The following is a 20,403-nucleotide window of genomic DNA, read 5'->3' on the forward strand; positions in this document are numbered from 1 at the left end:
ACAGGTGTGCACCACCATGCCCCACTAATTTTTTAATTTTAATTTTTCTGTAGAGATGGGGTCTTGCTATGTGGCCCAGGCTAATCTGGGCTCAAGCAGTCCTCCAGCTTTGGCCTCCCAAAGGGCTGGGATTACAAAGTGAGCCGCTGCGCCCAGCCCAAATCTTCCTTTTTTGTTTTTTTTGACAGAGTCTCCCTCTGTTGCCCAGGCAGAGTGCAGTAGCGCAATCTTGGCTCACTGCAACCTCTGCCTCCTGGGTTCAAGTGATTCTCCCACCTCAGCCTCACACTACAGGTGTGAGTCACCGTGGCCAGCTAATTTTTGTATTTTTTTTTTTTTTTTTTTTGCAGACACAGCGTTTCGACATGTTGCCTCAGACTGGTCTTGAACTCCCGAGCTCAAGCAATCCTCCTGCCTTAGCCTCCCAAAGTGCTGGGATTATAGGCATGAGCCACTGTACCCAGCCTAAATGTTCCTCTTTTTATAAGGATAGCTGTCATATTGGATTAGGGGCCACGCTAACAACCTCATTCTACCTTGGTTACCCCTGGAAGAACCCTATCTCCAAATGCAGTCACATTCTGAGGTACTGTGGGTCAGGACACTGATATATCTTTTGGGGGGACACAACTCATAACACCAATAGAATCACCATTGAGGGCTGTGCTTCCTTAGGGGGCTCAGGCTGCTGGGGAGCCCTGGGCAGGGTGGGGGCAGAGGGACACATGCAAGAGCAAAGACTGCTCTTCCTGGGCAGGCCAGGTCTCTGGGCAGAAGTGAACATCCGGGGGGCTCTTCATGAGGGCAGGGCGCCATCCAGGTTGGGGGCTGGCACTTGTCACCGGCACAGGACACGGTGGCCACTGGGGCAGGTGAATGTGTTGGCAGCAAGGGCAGTGCCCCAGCCGGGAGCCTGTTGTCCTGACTCAGAGAACACGTATGGGACTTGGGGCCTCAGTTTCTCCTCAGGCCTGGGGGTGCAGCCTGGGTCACAGCTGGGAAACTCTTCTGAGTTCAAAGTGAGCCATGGAAGGCTCTGAGCCCAGCAGAGTGGTCTGGGCAGGAAGGGGAAGGGACGGGGAGGCCCCTGCTCCTCCCTAGGTGGACTTGCATCATGTCACAATCAGGCCGGGAAGCCCTGGCGCAGGTCCACACTCACCCTGCACTCTCATGGATCCGAAAAGGCCAAGTTAGGGGTTGGGTGCAGAGGCTTAGAAAAGTCTAGGTCTCAGCATTGGATATCCGGGACCCCCTTATACTCGGCCAGGCTCAGGGATGCAAGCTCCTTAGAGCTGGCCCCAAACCAGGAGCTCCTGGGGCTGAGACAGATGCAGACCTGCTCTCCTGCCCCTCCTACCATCCCCTGGCCCCCAGCATCCAATAGAAGTCCAGGCCAGCCTGCCTCCCCCTCCAGTGGGGCCTCCATGGCGACCTGATAGACCTTATGGGTGGCTGGCCCCATAATCAGCATTTACCACATCACACGCGCATGGGGTCTCTCACAGCGGCCCCTGCCCAAGGACAGATGGACTGACCCACAGGCTGCTGTGGTGCTGAAGAAGCCGTGGTGCTGAAGAAGCCGTGAGGAAAGGGGTAGGTGGGAAGGGCCTTGTCCAGGGTGTCTGGCTGCACAGGATACGCAGCAGCTCCCACTGGCACCCTGCACACAAGGGAAAGGCCTCGAAATGCGCTCACCAAAGCCTCAGAGTTTTATTATCAGCAGCTCACATTCAGGTACAGATTCCTATGAAGTTTGCCTCACCTGGATGGAGGAGGGATAGAGCAGGGCTGGCTGAGATGGGGCTGCCAGAGGTGTGGTCTCCAGCTGGGTAAGCGGGAGTCTGAGAGCCCCTGGTGCACACGGAGCCTCCCGGCACACACAAGATTGTCTCAAACACAGAGGACCTCCGGCACACTCAAGGGCACTGAATCTGGCAATGAGTCTGCACTTCTGTTATGAGAGTGGGTTTTTCGGCCGGGCGTGGTGGCTCATGCCTGTAATCCCAGTACTTTGGGAGGCCGAGGCGGGTGGATCATCATGTCAGGAGTTCAAGACCAGCCTGACCAACACGGTGAAACCCCGTCTCTACTAAAAACACAAAAATTAGCTGGGCATGGTGTCACACGCCTGTAATCCCAGCTACTCAGGAGGCTGAGGCAGGAGAATTGCTTGAACCTGGGAGGCAGAGGTTGCAGTGAGCCAAGATCGTGCCACTGCACTCCAGCCTGGGCGACAGAGCAAGACTGTGTCTCAAAAAAAAAGAGTGGGTTTTTCTCAGGTCTTCTTGGTGCCCAGTTCCAAATGTGGCTGTCTCCTCTGCAGAAGCAGTTCTGCTTGTCAAGAATCCAAGCACGCCTGTGCTCTGTAGCCACAGGAGAGGAGGGGCCGCTTTTAAATACAAGCCTACTCCTGTCATTGGACCAGAACAAAGGCCCACTGGCCAGTAGCACATGAGAGGTAAGAGTCGCCCTTCTGCCTTGTCCGGCATCGTGTGTGTGCACCTGTGTGTGGGTGTCTGTGCAACTGTGCATGTGTGCACATGTGTAGTACACCTATGCATGTACACGTGCATGTGCCTGTGTCGGTGTCCAAGTATATGCCTTGCGTGTGTGCTTGTGCACGTGCAGGAGTGTACGTGTGTGCCGTGTGAGTGCCTGTGTACATTTGCAAGAGTGGGCTCAGGTGTATCCACATGTTCATGGTATACCTGGGCCGGTCCTAGACCTGGTATCAGACTCTGCTGCTCCCCGCTGGTATAAAGGCAGACCCTGAACTGGGCATGGGGACACAGATGGGTAACACACAAACCACAGGGCCCTGATTCGGGGGATGCTGGCCAAGCCATGGGCAGTGCAATGCAGTATGGCCAAGGAAGGTTTCCTGTCCACAGTGCCCCTCAAGGCAGGGCCCCCCAGGAGCCCACTGGCCAGGCCCAGAGGTGTGGTTAGCTCTGCAGTGTGAACTCATAGGTTCTGGTCTCCCAGTGGGAGAGGTCCTTGTCCATCATGCTACGCTCAGTGAAGGTCACGTGGCCGTCCGCATCTACCAGGATGATGGTGTTGGTTCTGAAAGAGAGCAGGGGCCCTCGTTCACCTGGTGTCCCTCAGCCCTGCCCTGTCTGTCACAGCCACAGCCAGGGCAAGAATGCAGGCAGGTAGAGTTAGGAACCCCATGCCTGCGGGCTGTGCCAAGTCACAGAGAGCAGCAGCCTCAGTCTTGGGGATGATGAGGGGCCATCAGTGGCGTGTGAGCTCTTGGCTGGCTCCACAGGCCCACACTTGCTGAGTCCTGCCACCTTCACTGGGAACCACCCCGCCCTGCCCTGCTCTCCCCATGTAGCATGAGCCATGGCACAGGGCAGCCTGCAGGCTGACCACACACTTCCCCTTTGGAGGCCCAGGTTCCCAGACACAGCCACGCTTGGTTCTTCCAAGAGGTCAAGCTGTTGACCACTTGGGGCCCAGGCCTCCTCTGTCTGGAAGGCTCCCCTCCTGTGCCCTCTCTCCCACTGCCCAGGCCATGCCAGCCCACCTGAAGCAAACATTCAGCACACTCTCCTCTCCTCCAACCCTCTCTGCCGTGGACTTTGCAGATGGAGGGTGGCACTGGATCCCCCAACAGCCCCGGCACAGGCTGGTTCCCAGGGCAGACACACACACAGTGTACCCTGTGGGGTGGGACCCAGAGGCTATGCGGCCTGTCAGGGAGTGGACTTGGCACCTGCCTTTCCCTCACACACAGGAAGATGAGCCTATGACAGAGGAGGGGCTGAAAGAAATGACACCCTGCACCTGCCAATGGGCCAGCCAGCCCCAGGCGGGAAAGGATGGCCAGCAGCCACCACCCAAGGGTACAGCCTGCAGGCCTAGTGCCATGGTGCCGGGGCGTTTGCAAGCAAGGATCCACCAATGTGCAGGCAGCCCTGAGGCCATCCTGGCCCCCTGTGGCTGTGTACTGGCTCCTTAAGCCTAGCCTGTGGGGCCCTGGGAGCCTGTGGTATCTGCTCACCCTGCAGCTGCGTCTGGACAGGGCAGAAGCTCTGGAATCCACTCAGGCGAGGAAGGAGCCTGGCCCTGGCTATGGAACATGGGGGCCCTCTAGCTGGCCCTCTAGCATGGGAGGTGGGACATGGGATAGGAGGTGGCGCACCCACGGTGCTGCAATACCTGGTGCCGTAGCCAGGGCAGCGCACGCACACAGCCGTGTACTTGCTCAGCATGGGCTGCACGTACTCCCCACCCTGGTCCTCGATGGCCGGGTCTGGCAGCTGCCTGCAGGATGGAGGGAAGCGGTGGCCATTAGTCCCTCTGTGGCCTGCCCACAGCCGGGTCTAGCCCCAGCCCACCTGGTGGCCTAACTGGCTCTGGGGAGCGGCCGGGGAACTGCAAGCATTATTTCTTTTCTTCTTTTCTTTTTTCTCTTCTCTTCTCTTTTCTCTTATTTTCTTCTTTTGAGGAGGAGTTTCACTCTTGTCGCCCAGACTAGAGTGCAATGGCTCGATCTTGGCTCACTGCAACTTCCACCTCCCGAGTTCAAGCGATTCTCCTGACAGAAATCCACTCAAGCCAGCCATTGTAGCTAGCATCGGGGCTCCAGCCACCAGCTGCGATTACAGGCGTGCACCACCAAGCCCATCTAATTTTTTGTTTTTAGTAGAGACGGAGTTTCACCATATTGGCCAGGTTGGTCTTGACATCCTGACCTCAGGTGATCCGCCCACCTCGGCTTCTGAAAGTGCTGGGATTACAGGCGTGAGTCACCACACCAGGCCTGTTTCCTCCACGTTTCTGCTCAAGGCGGAAAATCTCCATCTACCCTTAACTTATGACTCAATCGTGGAGCTTTGGCCCCAGATGGCACATACAAGCTCCCTGCCTGCCCCAAGAGGTGCCCTGTGGGCATCTGCCTCTGTGACAGAAGTCCACTCAAGCCAGCCACTGTAGGCTGACCGGGGCTCCGGCCATCAGTGAGGGCAGCCAGGGCCGGTCCTCGGCCTGCCTCAGATGGCACATTGATGGGGGCTGTGTAGACTTACAGCTGGGAGGGGCTGCTGGGCATGCCCAGGTGGGGCTCTTCCAGTGAGGCAGCGATGCTGAGGCAGAAGGACGAGGCCGCCTATCAGAGGCCCAGAGGAGAGGGAGAGTAGGCAGGGGGCAGAAAGGGGCGCCAGGGGGAGGAGTGGGAGATGGTCTATGGGGGCTGGCTCCTCTGAAGGGGGCAAGCTGGACAGGGTGAGAGTGGATGCTGGGTCACCTGGGCAGGGCAGTGGTCTGACCTGGGTGGGGAGCGAGGGATGGGTGGGGCATCTCGTCCAGTGGGAGAAAGGCCGGCAAGGCAAGCACTAGGACCCCCGGCTGGGGCAACCAAGACCCCAGTGCCTGGCCCCTGAGGGGCCTTGAGGCCTGCGGGCAAGGAAGTGGGTGGGAGCTCCTACACCCAGGCAGTTCCCGGAACTGCAAGTCCCTGCCCAGCACTCAGCCCAGGGTCGCTGGGGACAGACCGCTTGCGAGAAGCCCCATCAACCCTGAGAGTGCTGACCCTAGCCACTCATTTCCATGATGTGTCTCTTCCGCCTGGGTTTGCTGAGTGTCTAAAATCTTCTGGAACTTCCCGCTAGCCCTCGGCATGCAGAGGGGAGCATCCATCTGCTCTGGGCCCCACGTGAGTGCATCAAGCCTGTGGGCACACTGAGCCTCCCCTGGGCCTCGGCCCATCTCCTGCCATCAAAAGTCCCTGGTGTTGGAAACCTCAGCTGGCTCAAGGGGACAGGCAGGGAGGACAGGATGTCCATCAGCTTCCCTGCAGCTGGGGACCCAGCCTGGCCACCTCCATGGTCCTCCCGGGGCGGCAGGGCCTGCCTTTCCCTCTGCCCTGGTGGCGGGACACCGGGGCTCACCCCAGCAGGACCCGCCCACTCACGCCTCTTCATTGTTGAGCACATCCAGGAGGTTGGCGATGAGCACATCCTTGGGCAGCGCCTGGCTCCGTTCCACAGCCTCCAGGAAGAGCTGCTTCCCAAAGCATAGCTTCCTCCAGGGCGTCTCCAGCAGCGCATTGCTCAGCCCGTAGGCGCCTGTGGGGAGCAATCAGCGGGCCATGCAGAGGCTCTGCTGTGCCATGTCAAGGCAAATTGCCACCTGCCACCCACCTAACATGGGGTACGACTAGGGACCATGAAATCAGGCCAGACTGAGTCCAAGCCGCTCCATGCTCCAGCACCTTCCCCATGCTCATTCCTGACCTGATGGCATGGCAAGGAGAGGAGAACTCAGCAGTAGGCAGAAGGGGGCACCCACAGGAGACCACAAGGCACAGATGCCCAGCAGCCTGGATGGATGGATGAATAAGAAATGAGCAACCTGAGATCTCACAGGCAAAGGGGGCAGCCAAGAGGGAACCTCTCCACCTCACGCCAGGTTGGGGGGCCACCTGAGAAGTTCAAGAGTGGGAGAATTAGCCACCAGAGGCCAGGAGGCACCCACCACAATCACATCCCTATTTGGGGAACCCCCAACAGCGCCACACAGTGGGCACAGGTGTAGGCTAGGCCTCAGCAGAGCATGGCCCACCTCTGCATACCAGCCAGGCCCCAGGTTAGGAGAGCCGGGGGGCTCAGTGCACCGACACTGAACTGTGGCTTCTCAGTACAAGCTCCCAGAGTGTTGGCAGAAGGCATGGCCAACAGGAAAAGGGTTTCTCATGTCACAAAAAGTGAAGGGCAGGGACTTGAGGTGGAGAAGCACCTCACCTCAGAGGATCTTCTCTGGAGGCCAGGGCAGCAGGGGTGGGCTTGATGGGAGCCATGCACCCCAAATCATGCACCAGGGAGACCGAGACACCACCCGTCTCCCTGTCAGACTTCTAGGAGAATATCTTGGCCAAGGCATTTCCGAGGGAGACAGCCATGGCTCTGCTGGGGCCCCCAGAGCCAAGCTGCCAGCCCCAGGTGTCACAGTGCTTTTTCCATCATAAACGACATGGAAGACCGTTCAACTGCATAGTCATGGGCAAAGAATGGAGCTGCACTCTACCTCACACCATACACAAAGGTTAACTCAGGTCGAGAGAGGTGGCTCACTTCTATAATCCCAGCACATCAGGAGGCTGGGGCAGGAGGATCACTGGAGCTCAGGAGTTCAAGACCAGCCTGGGCAAAATAGTGAGATCTTATCTCTGCAAAACATTAAAAGTTAGCTGAACGTGGTAGCACACACCTGCAGTCCCAGCTACTTGGGAGGGAGGATTTTTTTTTTTTTTTGGAGACGGAGTCTCGCTCCGTCACCCAGGCTGGAGTGCAGTGGTGCAATCTCAGCTCGCTGCAAGCTCCACCTCCTGGGTTCATGCCATTCTCCTGTCTCAGCCTCCTGAGTAGCGGGGACTACAGGCACCCGCCACCACACCCGGCTAATCTTTTGTATTTTTAGTAGAGACGGGGTTCACCGGGTTAGCCAGGATGGCCTCGATCTCCTGACCTCGTGATCCACCTGCCTTGGCCTCCCAAAGTGCTGGGATTACAGGCATGAGGCACCGCGCCCGGCTGGGAGGATCTCTTATGCCCAGGAGGTTGAGAGTGCAGCGGGTCATGACTGCACCACTGCACTCCAGCCTGGGTGACAGAGCCAGACCCTGTCTCAAAAAAAAAAAAAAAAAAAAGTTAACTTAAGTCAAACCAAAGACCTAAGTGAAAGAGCAAAAGCTATAAAACTCTAAGAAGAAAGTATTGGGGAAAGCTTCATGACCTTAGATTAGGTAGTGGTTTCTTAGACAAGAAACCAAAAGCATGAGCACCAAAAGAAAAAAAAAAGAGAGACATGGGACTTAAAAATGTAAAGCTTTGTGCTTTAAGTAAGAGACTTGTAGCTAGAATGAATGTATAAGTCACTCCTATAACTCAAAAAGACAACCCAATCTGAATAACCATTTCTCCAAAGAAGATATACAAACGGCCAACGAGCATGAGAATAGCTGCTCAACATCATAGCCATCAGAGAAATGCAAACCAAACCACGAGGCCACACCACTTCACACCCATTATCGTGGCTATCATCAAAAAACACAGAAAATAGCAAGTGTTGGTGAGGATTCAGAGAAGCTGCAACCCGCATACACTGCTGGTGGCAATGTATAATGCTGCAGCTGCTTTGGGAAACAGTTTGGATGTTCCTCAAAAGGTTAAACAGGGTTACCATACGACTTAACAACTCCATTCCTAGGTATTCACACGAGAGCCATAAAAACATATGACCACACAAATGCTGTGAGGTCACACTGTGAGCAGCACTGTTTCCAACAGCCAAAAGGCGGAAACAACTCAAGTGTCCATTAATGGATGAAGGGAAGAAACAAAAAGTACCAACTGGCTCGAGGGTTCAGGGCAGCTGGCTCAGCAACTCCCTAAATTCCTACAGCTACAAGAAAAACCACACTTTTTTTTTTTTTTTTTTTTTTTGAGACAGAGTCTCGCTCTGTTGCCCAGGCTGGAGTGCAGTGGCGCAATCTCGGCTCGCTGCAAGCTCCGCCTCCCGGGTTCACGCCATTCTCCTGCCTCAGCCTCTCCGAGTAGCTGGGACTACAGGCGCCCGCCACCACGCCCGGCTAATTTTTTGTATTTTTAGTAGAGACGGGGTTTCACCGTGGGCTCGATCTCCTGACCTCGTGATCCACCCACCTCGGCCTCCCAAAGTGCTGGGAATACAAGCGTGAGCCACCGCGCCCGGCCGAAAAACCACACTCTTGATAAACTCCCTCACAATAGTAGTGATCACACACGTTATCAGACCCTTCTAACTCTGACAGCCCAGACCACCACAACCCTGACTGGACAGAGAACCAGCGTTCAAACACTCTTTTCTGATAAGCAACTACAGACCATAAGCCAGTTTCAGCAGTTCATAGAGGCTGCACTCCAACTGTGTCCTAGAGCTCACCTTCTGATGGAAAGAGCCAGATTCTACCTCATTTTAATGCTAAAACCCTGCCCCAAAGTGAACAGGGATGTATGTTACATGTGTGTTTATCTACTGCACATGATCTCGGGTCACCTCATAAATATGCATGGCTTTTCCGCAAACCTGCTGAATATGTATGACTCCTTTGTGTGATATAGACCTCGGGAGGCATAAAACTCAAACTGCCCTTCGCCTCTTCAAAGAGAGCACCTCAGTCCATGCTAGAGACTCTCTCTTCCGGGTCTGCAAATTGATACGCAAATAAAACTCTCCTTTCTATTATTTAGTCATGCTGGTGAGTTTTTCTTTGTTTTTTTTTTTTTTTTTGAGACGGAGTCTTGCTCTGTCACCCAGGCTGGAGTGCAGTGGCGCGATCTCAGCTCACTGCAAGCTCCGCCTCCTGGGTTCACGCCATTCTCCTACCTCAGCCTCCCAAGTAGCTGGGACTACAGGCACCCGCCAACACGCCCGGCTAATTTTTTGTATTTTTAGTAGGGATGGGGTCTCACCGTGTTAGTCAGGATTGTCTCGATCTCCTGACCTCGTGATCTGCCCGCCTTGGCCTCCTAAAGTGCTGGGATTACAGGCGTGAGCCACCGTGCCTGGCCGCTGGTGAGTTTTTAGACGACAATACTAAGTGAAAAAAGTCAGTCCCCTAAACTACATATTATAGGATTCCCTTTATACAAAGTGTCCAGAATAGGCAAATCCATAGATAGAAGGCAGATTAAAGGTTGCAAGGGCTGAAGAGACGGGGAATGGGGAGTGGCTGCTGACAGGTATGGCTTTCTTTGGGGATCAAGAAAAGGTCCTGGAATTAGGTAGTGATGATGGTTGCTCAACTCTGTGAATGAAATGAAACCTACTGAATGATACAGTTTAAATGGGTGAAATGTGCTGCTAGTCAGTCATATTTCAATAAAGCTGTTATCAAAAAAAATAAAGGCAATGTGGACCAGGTGGGGCAGGCTCAGGGATGAGGCAGGATGTAGACAGAAATAAGTTCTCCAAAACAACAACTGAGCAGAAAATAAGCATCTCCGGCCACGGAGATCTCAGCCTCTGAGAACCGAGGGTGTCACGCGGATGGTTACAGCGACTGCCCCAGAGGCCTCTGGGCCAATGTTCACAATGAGGGGGTGGTAGGGAGTCTCTGACTGCTTTTGCACCTTTTAGTTTCCAGTTCTCTCCTGGGCAGTCACAGGCTCAGCATGGCCCAGCAGCCACAGACCTACTTCGCCACACATTCCAACCCCACGACCCTGAACTGATGGGGAGGTTCTGGGGCAGGTGGAACAGCAAGAGCTGGCTGAGACAGCCAGAACAATCCTTTGCAAGCTCAGGACCTTCTGGGGCCACATCCCTGCCTCGCTGGTAGTGTCTGTGTCTGTACCACTGCCCAGCTCTTGGGAGCTCAGGTGGGCCGCCCACAGTTGTATCCAAGGTAGGGAGGGGAAGACCAGGGTCACAGAGGGTGGCCGGAAGGATGAGCCCCAGGTAGAGGAGAGGGCACCAGCTGGTATGCGTGGGTGCAATGGGTGGGACACACTGGAAGCCACCCTCCAGGCAGATGCCTCCTCTGGAGATCCCAACTAGTCCAGGGGTTCGGGCCTGGGCACCACCCTAGCAAATGGGGGCTGGGCCTATCTGTGAATGAAACATCACTGGGCAGACGTGGGAAGCTGGAAGCCAGCTCCAGTGTGGGCCAGGCAAGGACCATACGACTCATGATGAGCCCATCAACACCACCAGCCCCCCAAGATGCAGGTGGGATGGGGCCACTCAGCTGTCCTGGGGACTGCTTATCATCTCCCTCTGGCCCCTCCAGGGACACCTGGGGCTTCAGCTCCACCGTGTACACCCAGTGGGAAGGTGTGCACCTGTGACCTGCAACCTCACTTGGTGATTTGTGCCAAATGCAAAAGGAAGTCTGTGCGACGTGGGCATCGAGCTTCAGAGGAGCCAGGGGTGTGAGGGAGCCCCCTCACAGAGGGGTGTGGGTGGCGCCAAGAGCACTGACACACTCCCCAGGCGCCAGAACACCCTGTGTGAGCCAGCAGCTTGAGTAGAGGGACCAGAGAGGGCGTCTAAGGCACACAGTTCCACGATACCACCAGCGAGGAGTGTCTGTGGGCAGCGAGTGTGGGAGCGAGCGAGCCAGCGGTCCCTGGAACCTGGGCTCTGGTCCCTACAGTTTTATGCACCCAGGGGAAATGCCATTTCCCACCCAGGAGTGCTGCTTTGTCCTGGCACCAGTCCTGGGACAAGATGCAGACCTCCCTCCCAGAACATGGCTGCAGAGGGGGGCAATGTGACACATTCTGTCCAGGTTGGGGCATTGGCAGAGGAAGCTTCCAGGAAATCGCAGCACCCGAGGAGGGGGAAAGGAAGGGCATATAGCAGGAGGCACAGCCTGGGCAGTGGTACAGAGCCAGGGCAGGAAGGGCCCAGCCGTGGAGTGTGACCTGGTGCAGAGGGGCTCAAGGCCCTGAGGATGGGGACCGGGGATCAGACTGGGACTGGGTGCAGGAGGCGTGCATCTGTGTAGGGCTGGAGTCGGGTGTGTACGTGTGCGTCAGGGAGCAGACCAGGCAAGAACCCTGGGTGGTGATGGCTCCAGAGGTTCTGAGAAGGAACAGGCACAGGGCACACTGGGACTGCACAGGAAGTGAGGCTGGGGGTGGCTGGCTGGGCTGCAGGGCTGCAGTGGGAAGCCCAGAACAGGGGCACACCTTGCTCAGCAGGAAAGGCCCACGGGGAGGGGGTGAGCAGGGAGCCAGGGCTCTCTGAAGTGTCCAGGTGCAGGGCAAGGTCCCTACAGACCATCAGGCACTTAAATGGCCACAAAGTCGTCCCAGGAGAGTAATATGTCAAGGCCCTGGTCTCCAAAAAGCACAGGGGTGACCTCTGCATAGAAACAGTCCCCCACCCCATCAGGCTGCCAAGGCAGGCTCACCTGGTGTCAAAACGATGGGATCAGGCTCCCCTCGGTTCCCATAGTAGCAAATGACGTCTCCCTTTGCTGTGCTGCAGGCCAAGGGGAGAGAATGTCAGACTACAGCCATAGGGCATCCTCCCCCTGACACTGCCCAGTGATCTCACAGCCCTGTTTCTAGAGGCTAGCGATGTGCACAGTAGCCCACTGCGGCCAGGTCAGGGGCTTGCGGGACCCAGCCCCTCGGGTGCCTGGCAGGGGGGTCATGGAGGCCCCAGCTCTTGTCCAGCATCATGGGTATGTTCCCAGCTCACCTTGGGGCCCACCAGCCCGGGAGGCACAGCATCTAAAAGGCCCTCCTGCTGTGCCGAATGCCCCATGGCATGGACGCACAGTATCTTAGGAAAGTTGCCAAAGACCATGGTGAGGAAGAACAGGAATGGAATGTGAACGTAGACGGGGGGCCCTTGAAGCCTACCAGGGGTGGGGAAGGTGGGTCCCACCTGGGGGGCAGCACTTCGGGTAGGAAGGCACCATGCCTGGCTCTTTCTCTGCATCTGTTCATCTTGGAGGCCCAGGGCTCCATGCCCAGCATCTGGCCTGGGAGGGCATCTCACAGGCCACAAAGAGATCCTCTTCACTTCGCAAAAAAGGCACTCCAAGTTCTAGAAGACTCACTGTGGTATTGAGGATTGGAATATTCTCAGCTGGGGAGCATTTTGAACTATTTTCTTTTTTAAAAATAATTTATTTATTTTGTAGAGATGGGGTCTTGCTATGTTGCCCATGGGGACACAGAGGCTGCCCATGGGGACAACTGCAGGGCTGAGCCCCATCCCCACATCACCAACCTCTCCATCAGGCCCCCACCACAGCTCATCTATGAGTGTTTCTGGACAGGTGGCCCCAGTGTGGCCCCAGGGTGATCGAGGCTTCCAAAGAAAGCACCAAAGACCACATTTTCCTACTCTCAAGTGTTAAGTGTACACTTTAAAACAGTTAAGGGACAGTAGAGCTGGGCATAGTGGCTCATGCCTATAGTCTCAGCTAATCTGGAGACTAAGGAGGGAGGACTGCTTGAGGCCAGGAGTTTGAAACCAGACCAGGCAACATAGCAAGACCCCATCTCTACAAAATAAATAATGTTTTAAAAAGAAAATAGTTCAAAATGCTCCCCAGCTGAAAATATTCCAATCCTCAATACCACAGTGAGTCTTCTAGAACTTGGAGTGCCTTTTTTGCAAAGTGAAGAGGATCTCTTTGTGGCCTGTGAGATGCCCTCCCAGGCCAGATGCTGGGCATGGAGCCCTGGGCCTTCAAGATGAACAGATGCAGAGAAAGAGCCAGGCGTGGTGCCTTCCTACCCAAAGTTCCTGCCCCCAGGTGGGAACCTACTGTCCTGCCCCCAGGTGGGACCCACCTTCCCCACCCCTGGTAGGCATGAAGGGCCCCCCATCTACGTTCACATTCCATTCCCATTGTTCCTCACCATGGTCTTTGGCAACTTTCCTAAGATACTTGGTTCATAATTTCAGAGACTGTTTGCAGGCAAAAAGCTCCTGTGGGCTTTCTGTGTAAGGACCTATAGAACTGGACATCCATGCTGCCAGCACTATACCACAGGCCAGGCGGAGGGCAGGCCTCACCCAGGGATAGCTGTGACAATGACAAGCCTCTCTCCCTCCCAGGCCTTGGCTTCCTCATCTGCACCTACCAGCAGGGCTGCTCACTGACCTCCGATGCCTCCCGCCCTCCAGCCTCGGCCCTGGCACCACCTTTTGCCTGACCTGTGGTACGCTCTCCTGGCCACTGTCTGTATCCTCAGGCTAGGTCCAGGAGGCTGACCCCCACTCTGCAGCCTTTGGAGCCGGGAGAGTTGCACAGGCTCTGAGGAGCCCAAACCCCCACCCCCCAACCACAGGAGCCCGTGCATCTGCCCAGGGCATGGCACCCCTGGCACCCCACCTCCACACAGCTGCTGAGTGCTGAGTCCTGCTTGTGCCATGGCCACAGATCAACTCTCCTGAGGCTAATCAGACCCACGTGGAACTACTGACCGGGGAAAGTGGTTCCTGAGCATGGGGGCGTGCAGAGAGCACAGGGGCTCTGCCACCTGGAATCACGAAGGCATGGGCAGGAAGAACGGCTCCGGACAGCAAGTGCCCCACGCCAGCCCTCGGCCTTCCACCTAGGGGACACCGCAACTCTCTCAGCCTCCACAGCAAGTGCGCAGACCCATGCGGGGCAGGGCTGGGCATGCCACACACAAGGGATGCTCAACGAACAGCAGGCCTGGCGCTCGGGAGCCAGGAGAGAGGCCTGTGGACCTGCCCTTGTGGAAGGAGGCAGCTTCAGGGCCCGCCAGTGTGCCGACCACTTCCTGTTTGCCTGTCCTGGCAGAAGGCCCCGGACTAAAAGCATTGGCCAAGTTCTGGGGCGTTGGAGGGGGAGGAGGGCAGGAGGGAGGAATGCTCACTTCACGGAAGGGCAAAACCCACAAAACCTCCGCAGTTCCTGCGGCCTCATCTCCAACAGGAGCCTCCCTGGGAGCACAGCATCCTAGCCACTCCAAGCCAGGGCTGCGGAAGGCTGCTCTGCACAGCCTGCCCGTGGGAGGGAGAACACCCGGCCAGGGCCACTCTATGCAACTGTTCTTCACAGCCTCAGCTTTCTCCAGGGAGCCAGCAGCCCTCATGCCATCACAGGAAGCCTTGGGCTTCACCCCCAAATACCCGAGTTGGTACATCTGTGACAGGCTCAGTCCTCAGAATGTTTGCCAAGTCATGAGGAGCAACGTCCCTGGAGAGGCTGCCATGGCCCCCAGTGGAACTCCACTTCCTGATGAGCCTGAGGCCTGCCCCCGAGGCAGTGCTGGGCAGAGCCGCCATCCCCCTCTGGCAGACCCACCTCAGGTCGGCTGCTATGAGGTTGAAGCCATTGTACAGATGGCCCTCCATAGAGACTTTCTTCAGGTAGGACAAGCTGTCCACGTCAGTGGTCAGAAAGTGGGTGACAAGTTCACCTGTAGGCAGGGGACAGATGCTGTGTCCACAGCTGCAGGGATGTGCTCTTCTCCCAGGGACACTGATGTGGGGCCCCCTGGGGAGGATGCAGGATGATGAGGGGTCCCACTGGAGCCCTGGCCCGTCATGACTGCCGCAAGAGTCAGCCACACCTCATTAGCCTGGCTGCCACTCAGGTCGGCACTGCAAACTGCTCATTTTATTAAAAGAAATTTTTCCCCACTATGTCTTCCTATAGAAATCCAGCATGAAGTAAACAACACCTTTCAGTGGGGACAATGTGTGTCCACAGAGCTGTTGTCTCGGGGAAGGCATCTACTCTACAAACATTCCAGGCAGGGGACAGTGACACAGCAGTCAGGAGTGACACGCATGAGGACAAGTGGAGAGTGCACCCTGAGAGGAGTAAACAGTGCTGCGTGGGTCAGGTGGGAGTGGGCTCCCGGCTGCGATGCCAGAGAGCCAGGGTGTGGGAAATGGAGATGCTCCCCTCCTCACTCTTCCTGTCTCTGCCAAATACTGCTGCAGCACACCTCAGTGGCGGCAGTGATATGCCCGCAGAAGCCACCCACCTGCCACGGGGCCCAGCTTGCCCCCTTCTTGTCCCCACCCTTACCTGGGCCCTGCTCTGCCACGCTTTGGTACCACCCACTCTGTAACCTGGCCCTGCCCCACGGTACCTCAGCCCTGCCCCATCCCACTCCCAAGCACAAGCACCTTGACACTTCCTACCTTGGCCCGCCCCACTCCACCATACATTGGCCAGTCCCGTACTCCCTTGGCCCCACCTTGTCTCACCTAGGCCCACCCCACCCCACCCTGTCTCACCTTGGCCCCACCCCACTCGCCTTACCTCGCCCTCGGGCCTGCCAGTCCAGCCGCGGCTGCAGGTAGTTGGTGAGCGCTGCCAGCTTGCCACGTGTGCTGATGCCCAGCCATGTGCCTCCTTCTTTGCCTTCCTCCATGTCCAGCCCTGTGGCAGATGACAGTGTTACCGCCATTGATGCCACCCATTCCAGTCCCCCATCTGGTCCCCAGCCCTGGGAGATGCATACTCGGCCCAGCTCTTGCCTCAAGCTCCTCGAGGACATTCAACATGCAGCTTGGTCCAGCAGCCCCAGCTGTGGAATTGTGGCTGGAACTCTTCAAGGCCAGGCGGCCCCTGGGGTTCACGGGTCGTGCAAGTGAGATTCCTGTCCTGTAGGACAACTATGACACCCACCACACCTATCCCAACAGACGCCCTGCAGAACACATCCTCCCACTTGGGCCAGTGTCAAAGCTGAGGGGCAGCACTAGGCTCCAATTGCATGAATGGGGTGCAAGGACGCTGGCTGTCCTCACCCAGCAGGATGCACCAGGCCCAAAGGTCAGGCCCTTCACTAGGAGCCCAGCACACAACCAGGACCTTCACCCCTGCCAAATCTTCTGCAGGGCATGGGCCACTGCTAGTGCCACAAGGCTGGAGGGCCCTGAAAGCCACAGGAGGGCTCCTTCTTAGACCAGGGGGTCATTTTACCCAAAGATTGGGGCAAAAAAGACTGTCATTAAGATGTTATTTTTATTATTTTATTTCATTTTTTATTTTTTTGAGACAGAGTCTCACTCTGTTCACCCAGGCTGGAGTTCAGTGGCCATCACACAGTTTACTGCAACCTCCACCTCCCATGCTCAAGCAATCCTCCCACCTCAGCCCAAGTAGCTGGGACCACAGGCATGTACCATCACACTCGGCTAATTTTTGCATTTTTTTGTACAAAGTTAAGCTTTGTTGCCCAGGCTTGTCTTGAACTCTTGGGCTCAAGCGATCCTCCCGTCTCAGCCTCCCAAAGTGCTGGGATTACAGGAGTGAGCCACTGCACTGGCTAGGATATTATTTTATTTATTATTATTATTATTATTTTTTGAGACAGAGTTTCGCTCTTGTTGCCCAGGCTGGAGTGCAATGGTGTGATCTCGGCTCATTGCAACCTCTGCCTCCCGGGTTCAAGCGATTCTCCTGCCTCAGCCTCCTGAGTAGCTGGAATTACAGTCATGTGCCATCACACCAGGCTAATTTTGTATTTTTAGTAGAAACAGAGTTTCTCCATGTTGGCCAGGCTGGTCTCGAATTCCCAACCTCAGGTGATCCGTCTGCCTTGGCGTCCCAAAGTGCTGGGATTACAGGTGTGAGCCACCGTGCCCGGCCATAAGATATTATTTTTATAACAATAATCAATTATAACAGAAAAAGAAAAGATGTAAAGATCAAAAATAAAGAAATAAAACTCTATTTGTGGCCCCGTGCGGTGACTCACACCTGTAATCCCAGCACTTTGGGAGGCTGAGGCGGGCAGATCACCTGAAGTTGGGAGTTCGAGACCAGCCTGACCAACATGGAGAAACACCATTTCTATTAAAAATACAAAATTAGCCAGGTGTGGTGGTGCATGCCTGTAATCCCAACTACTTAGGAGGCTGAGGCAGCCTATAATCCCAGCTACTCGGGAGGCTGAGGCAGGGGAATCGCTTGAACCCAGGAGGTGGAGGTTGCAGTGAGCCGAGATCACACCATTGTACTCCGAGCGAAACTCTGCCTCAAAAAAAAAAAAAAAAAAAACCAACAAAATCGTATTTGCAACCAGCAGGATCATATATGAAAAAAACCCAAAAGGAATACCAAACTTATAAGTAAATGCTAGCAAGAACTGGAAAGTGAACATTTAAATATACCATTTATAACAGCATTTTAAAATCCTTAGTGTGATTAAAAAAAAAAAAAAAAAAAAAAAGCCAGGTGCGGTGGCTCACGCCTGTAATCCCAGCACTTTGGGAGGCTGAGGCGGGCGGTTCACGAGGTCAGGAGTTTGAGACCAGCCTGGCCAATATGATGAAACCCCATCTCTACTAAAAATACAAAAATTAGCTGGGCATGGTGGCAGGCACCTGTAGTTCCAGCTACTTGGGAGGCTGAAGCAGGAGAATCGCTGGAACCCGGGAGGTGGAGGTTGCAATGAGCGGAGATGGCGCCATTGCACTCTAGCCTGGGCAACAGACCAAGACTCTGTCTCAAAAAAAAAGAAAAACCAGGAAAATATTTAATGAAAAATGAGTGACAAAGACTGAAAACTCCAAGGCACTGTTGAGAGTCTCAAGTTGAGCTGACCTGATTTAAGGAGAGATGTGCATATTTACTGACTGAAAGATTCAATAGTGTTTTGTGGTGTGATCTCAGCTCACTGCAAGCTCTGCCTCCCGGGTTCAGGCCATTCTCCTGCCTCAGCCTCCCGAGTAGCTGGGACTACAGGTGCCTGCCACCACACCTAGCTAATTTTTTTGTATTTTTTTAGTAGAGACACGGTTTCACCGTGTTAGCTAGGATGGTCTCGATCTCCTGACCTCGTGATCTGCCCGCCTTGGCCTCCCAAAGTGCTGGGATTACAGGCGTGAGCCACCGTGCCTAGCCTCAATAGTGTTTCTTGTTGTTGTTATTTGTTTCACTGGGCACTTCTTAGACAACTCAGTATTGCTAAGGTGACACTTCTCCCCAAATGACCCAAAGATTCAAAACCTGCCTAGTCAAAATCCCAGGAGGCTTTTTGTTTTATAGCAATTAACAGACTGACTAAAATATCTATGCATATGCAAAGGAACTGGGATGGCCAAAATAGTTCCGAAAAAGAAGGCAGACCCACATTGTCTGATTTCTATTTTTTTTTTTTTTTTGAGACGGAGTTTCACTCTTGTTACCCAGGCTGGAGTGCAATGAATGGCGTGATCTCGGCTCATCGCAACCTCCACCTCCCGGGTTCAAGTGATTCTCCTGCCTCAACCTCCCGAGTAGCTGGGATTACAGGCATGGACCACCACACCCAGCTAATTTTGTATTTTTAGTAGAGACAGGGTTTCTCCACGTTGGTCAGGCTGGTCTTGAACTCCCAACCTCAGGTGATCTGCCCACCTCGGCCTCCCAAAGTGCTGGGATTACAGGTGTGAGCCACAGCGCCCAGCCTGATTTCAAGACTTACTAAAAAGCAGCAGCACTCATAGACTGTGTGGTGTTGGCATCAAGACAGATACATAGGTCAATGGGCCACAACAGAGTCAGGAATAGACCCACACATATATGTTCAACTGATGTACAACCAAGTTGCCATAGTAATGACCTAGGCAAAAGAAAATCCATTTAATAAATGATGCTGGAACAACTAGAGAGATTTGGGGGTCAGAGGCAGTAAATCTCAACCCCTACCTCACACCACGTACAAAACCTTGAGATAAATCACAGACCAAACATAAAAACCAAAATTAGGCTTCTAGAAGCAAATGGAGGAAAACATTGTTATATATTTTCCTCTGGGTAGGCAAAGACTTTTTGGATAAGACACAAAAAGAACAACTTATAAAAGATAAGATAAACTGTACTTTGTTAAAATGAAATATTCTGGTCGGGCGCGGTGGTTCATGCCATGCCTGTAATCCTAGCACTTTGGGAGGCCAAGGCTGGCAGATCACATGGTCAAGAGATTGAGCCCATCCTGGCCAACACGGGGAAACCCCATCTCTACTAAAAATACAAAAATTAGCTGGGCGTGGTGGTGCATGCTTGTAGTCCCAGCTACTCAGGAGGCTGAGGCAGAAGAATCACTTGAACCTGGGAGGCGGAGGTTGCAGTGAGCTGAGATCGCACCACTGTACTCCAGCCTGGTGACAGAGTGAGGCTCCACCTCAAAAAAAAAAAAAAAAAAAAAAAAATTCTGCTCACCAAAAGCTATCATTAAGGAAATGGGTAGGCACAAAGGACTCATATCCAGAATAGATAAACAACTCTTACAAATCAATAATTAAAACAAGAACAAAACTCCCAAATTGCCCAAGCAACAAGGACCAGATTTACCCTCCTGCATAAAACAACCAAAAATAAATAAATAAAACACATGAAACAATGGTGTATTTATTAGTCCATTCTCATGCTGCTACAAGGACATACCCAAGACTGGGTAATTTATAAAGGAAAGAGATGTGACTCATAGTTCAGCGTGGCTGGGGAGGCCTCAGGAAACTTACAATCATGGCGGAAGGGGAAGCAAACATGTCTGTCTTCACATGGTGGCAGGAAGGAGAAGTTCCAAGCAAAGCAGGAAAAGCCCCTTATAAAACCATCAGATCTTGGCTGGGAGCGGTAGCTCATGCCTGTAATCCCAGCACTTTGGAAGGCCAAGACAGGCAGATCACCTGAGGTCAGAAGTTCGAGACCAGCCTGGCCAACATGGTGAAACCCCATCTCTACTAAAAATACAAAAATTAGCTGGGCGTGGTGGCAAGTGGCTGTAATTCCAGCTACTCAGGAGGCTGAGGCAGGAGAATTGCTTGAACCTGGGAGGTGGAGGTTGCAGTGAGCTGAGATCGCACCATTGAACTCCAGCCTGGGTAACAAGAGCAAAACTCCGTCTCAAAAAAAAAAAAAAAAAAAAAACCCCATCAGATCTCACGAGAACTCACTCACTATCATGAGAA

General features: G+C 54.3%; 1 protein-coding gene across 1 annotated transcript in view; it reads right to left on the reverse strand.

Moving 5' to 3' along the window:
- Positions 1 to 1,686: 1,686 nt before the first annotated feature.
- TANGO2 (transport and golgi organization 2 homolog) overlaps positions 1,687 to 20,403 on the reverse strand; it is a 49,821-nt gene continuing 31,104 nt past the window's right edge. Inside the window, 7 exon segments of the mRNA XM_055253645.2 lie at positions 1,687 to 3,066; positions 4,010 to 4,083; positions 4,086 to 4,272; positions 5,921 to 6,074; positions 11,906 to 11,976; positions 14,792 to 14,906; positions 15,761 to 15,880. Coding sequence (XP_055109620.1) covers positions 2,946 to 3,066; positions 4,010 to 4,083; positions 4,086 to 4,272; positions 5,921 to 6,074; positions 11,906 to 11,976; positions 14,792 to 14,906; positions 15,761 to 15,880 — 842 coding nt within the window. The 3' untranslated portion in view covers positions 1,687 to 2,945.

This window comes from Symphalangus syndactylus, chromosome 18 (genome assembly GCF_028878055.3).
Source record: "Symphalangus syndactylus isolate Jambi chromosome 18, NHGRI_mSymSyn1-v2.1_pri, whole genome shotgun sequence".
In the NCBI taxonomy this organism is placed as follows: Eukaryota; Metazoa; Chordata; class Mammalia; order Primates; family Hylobatidae; genus Symphalangus; species Symphalangus syndactylus.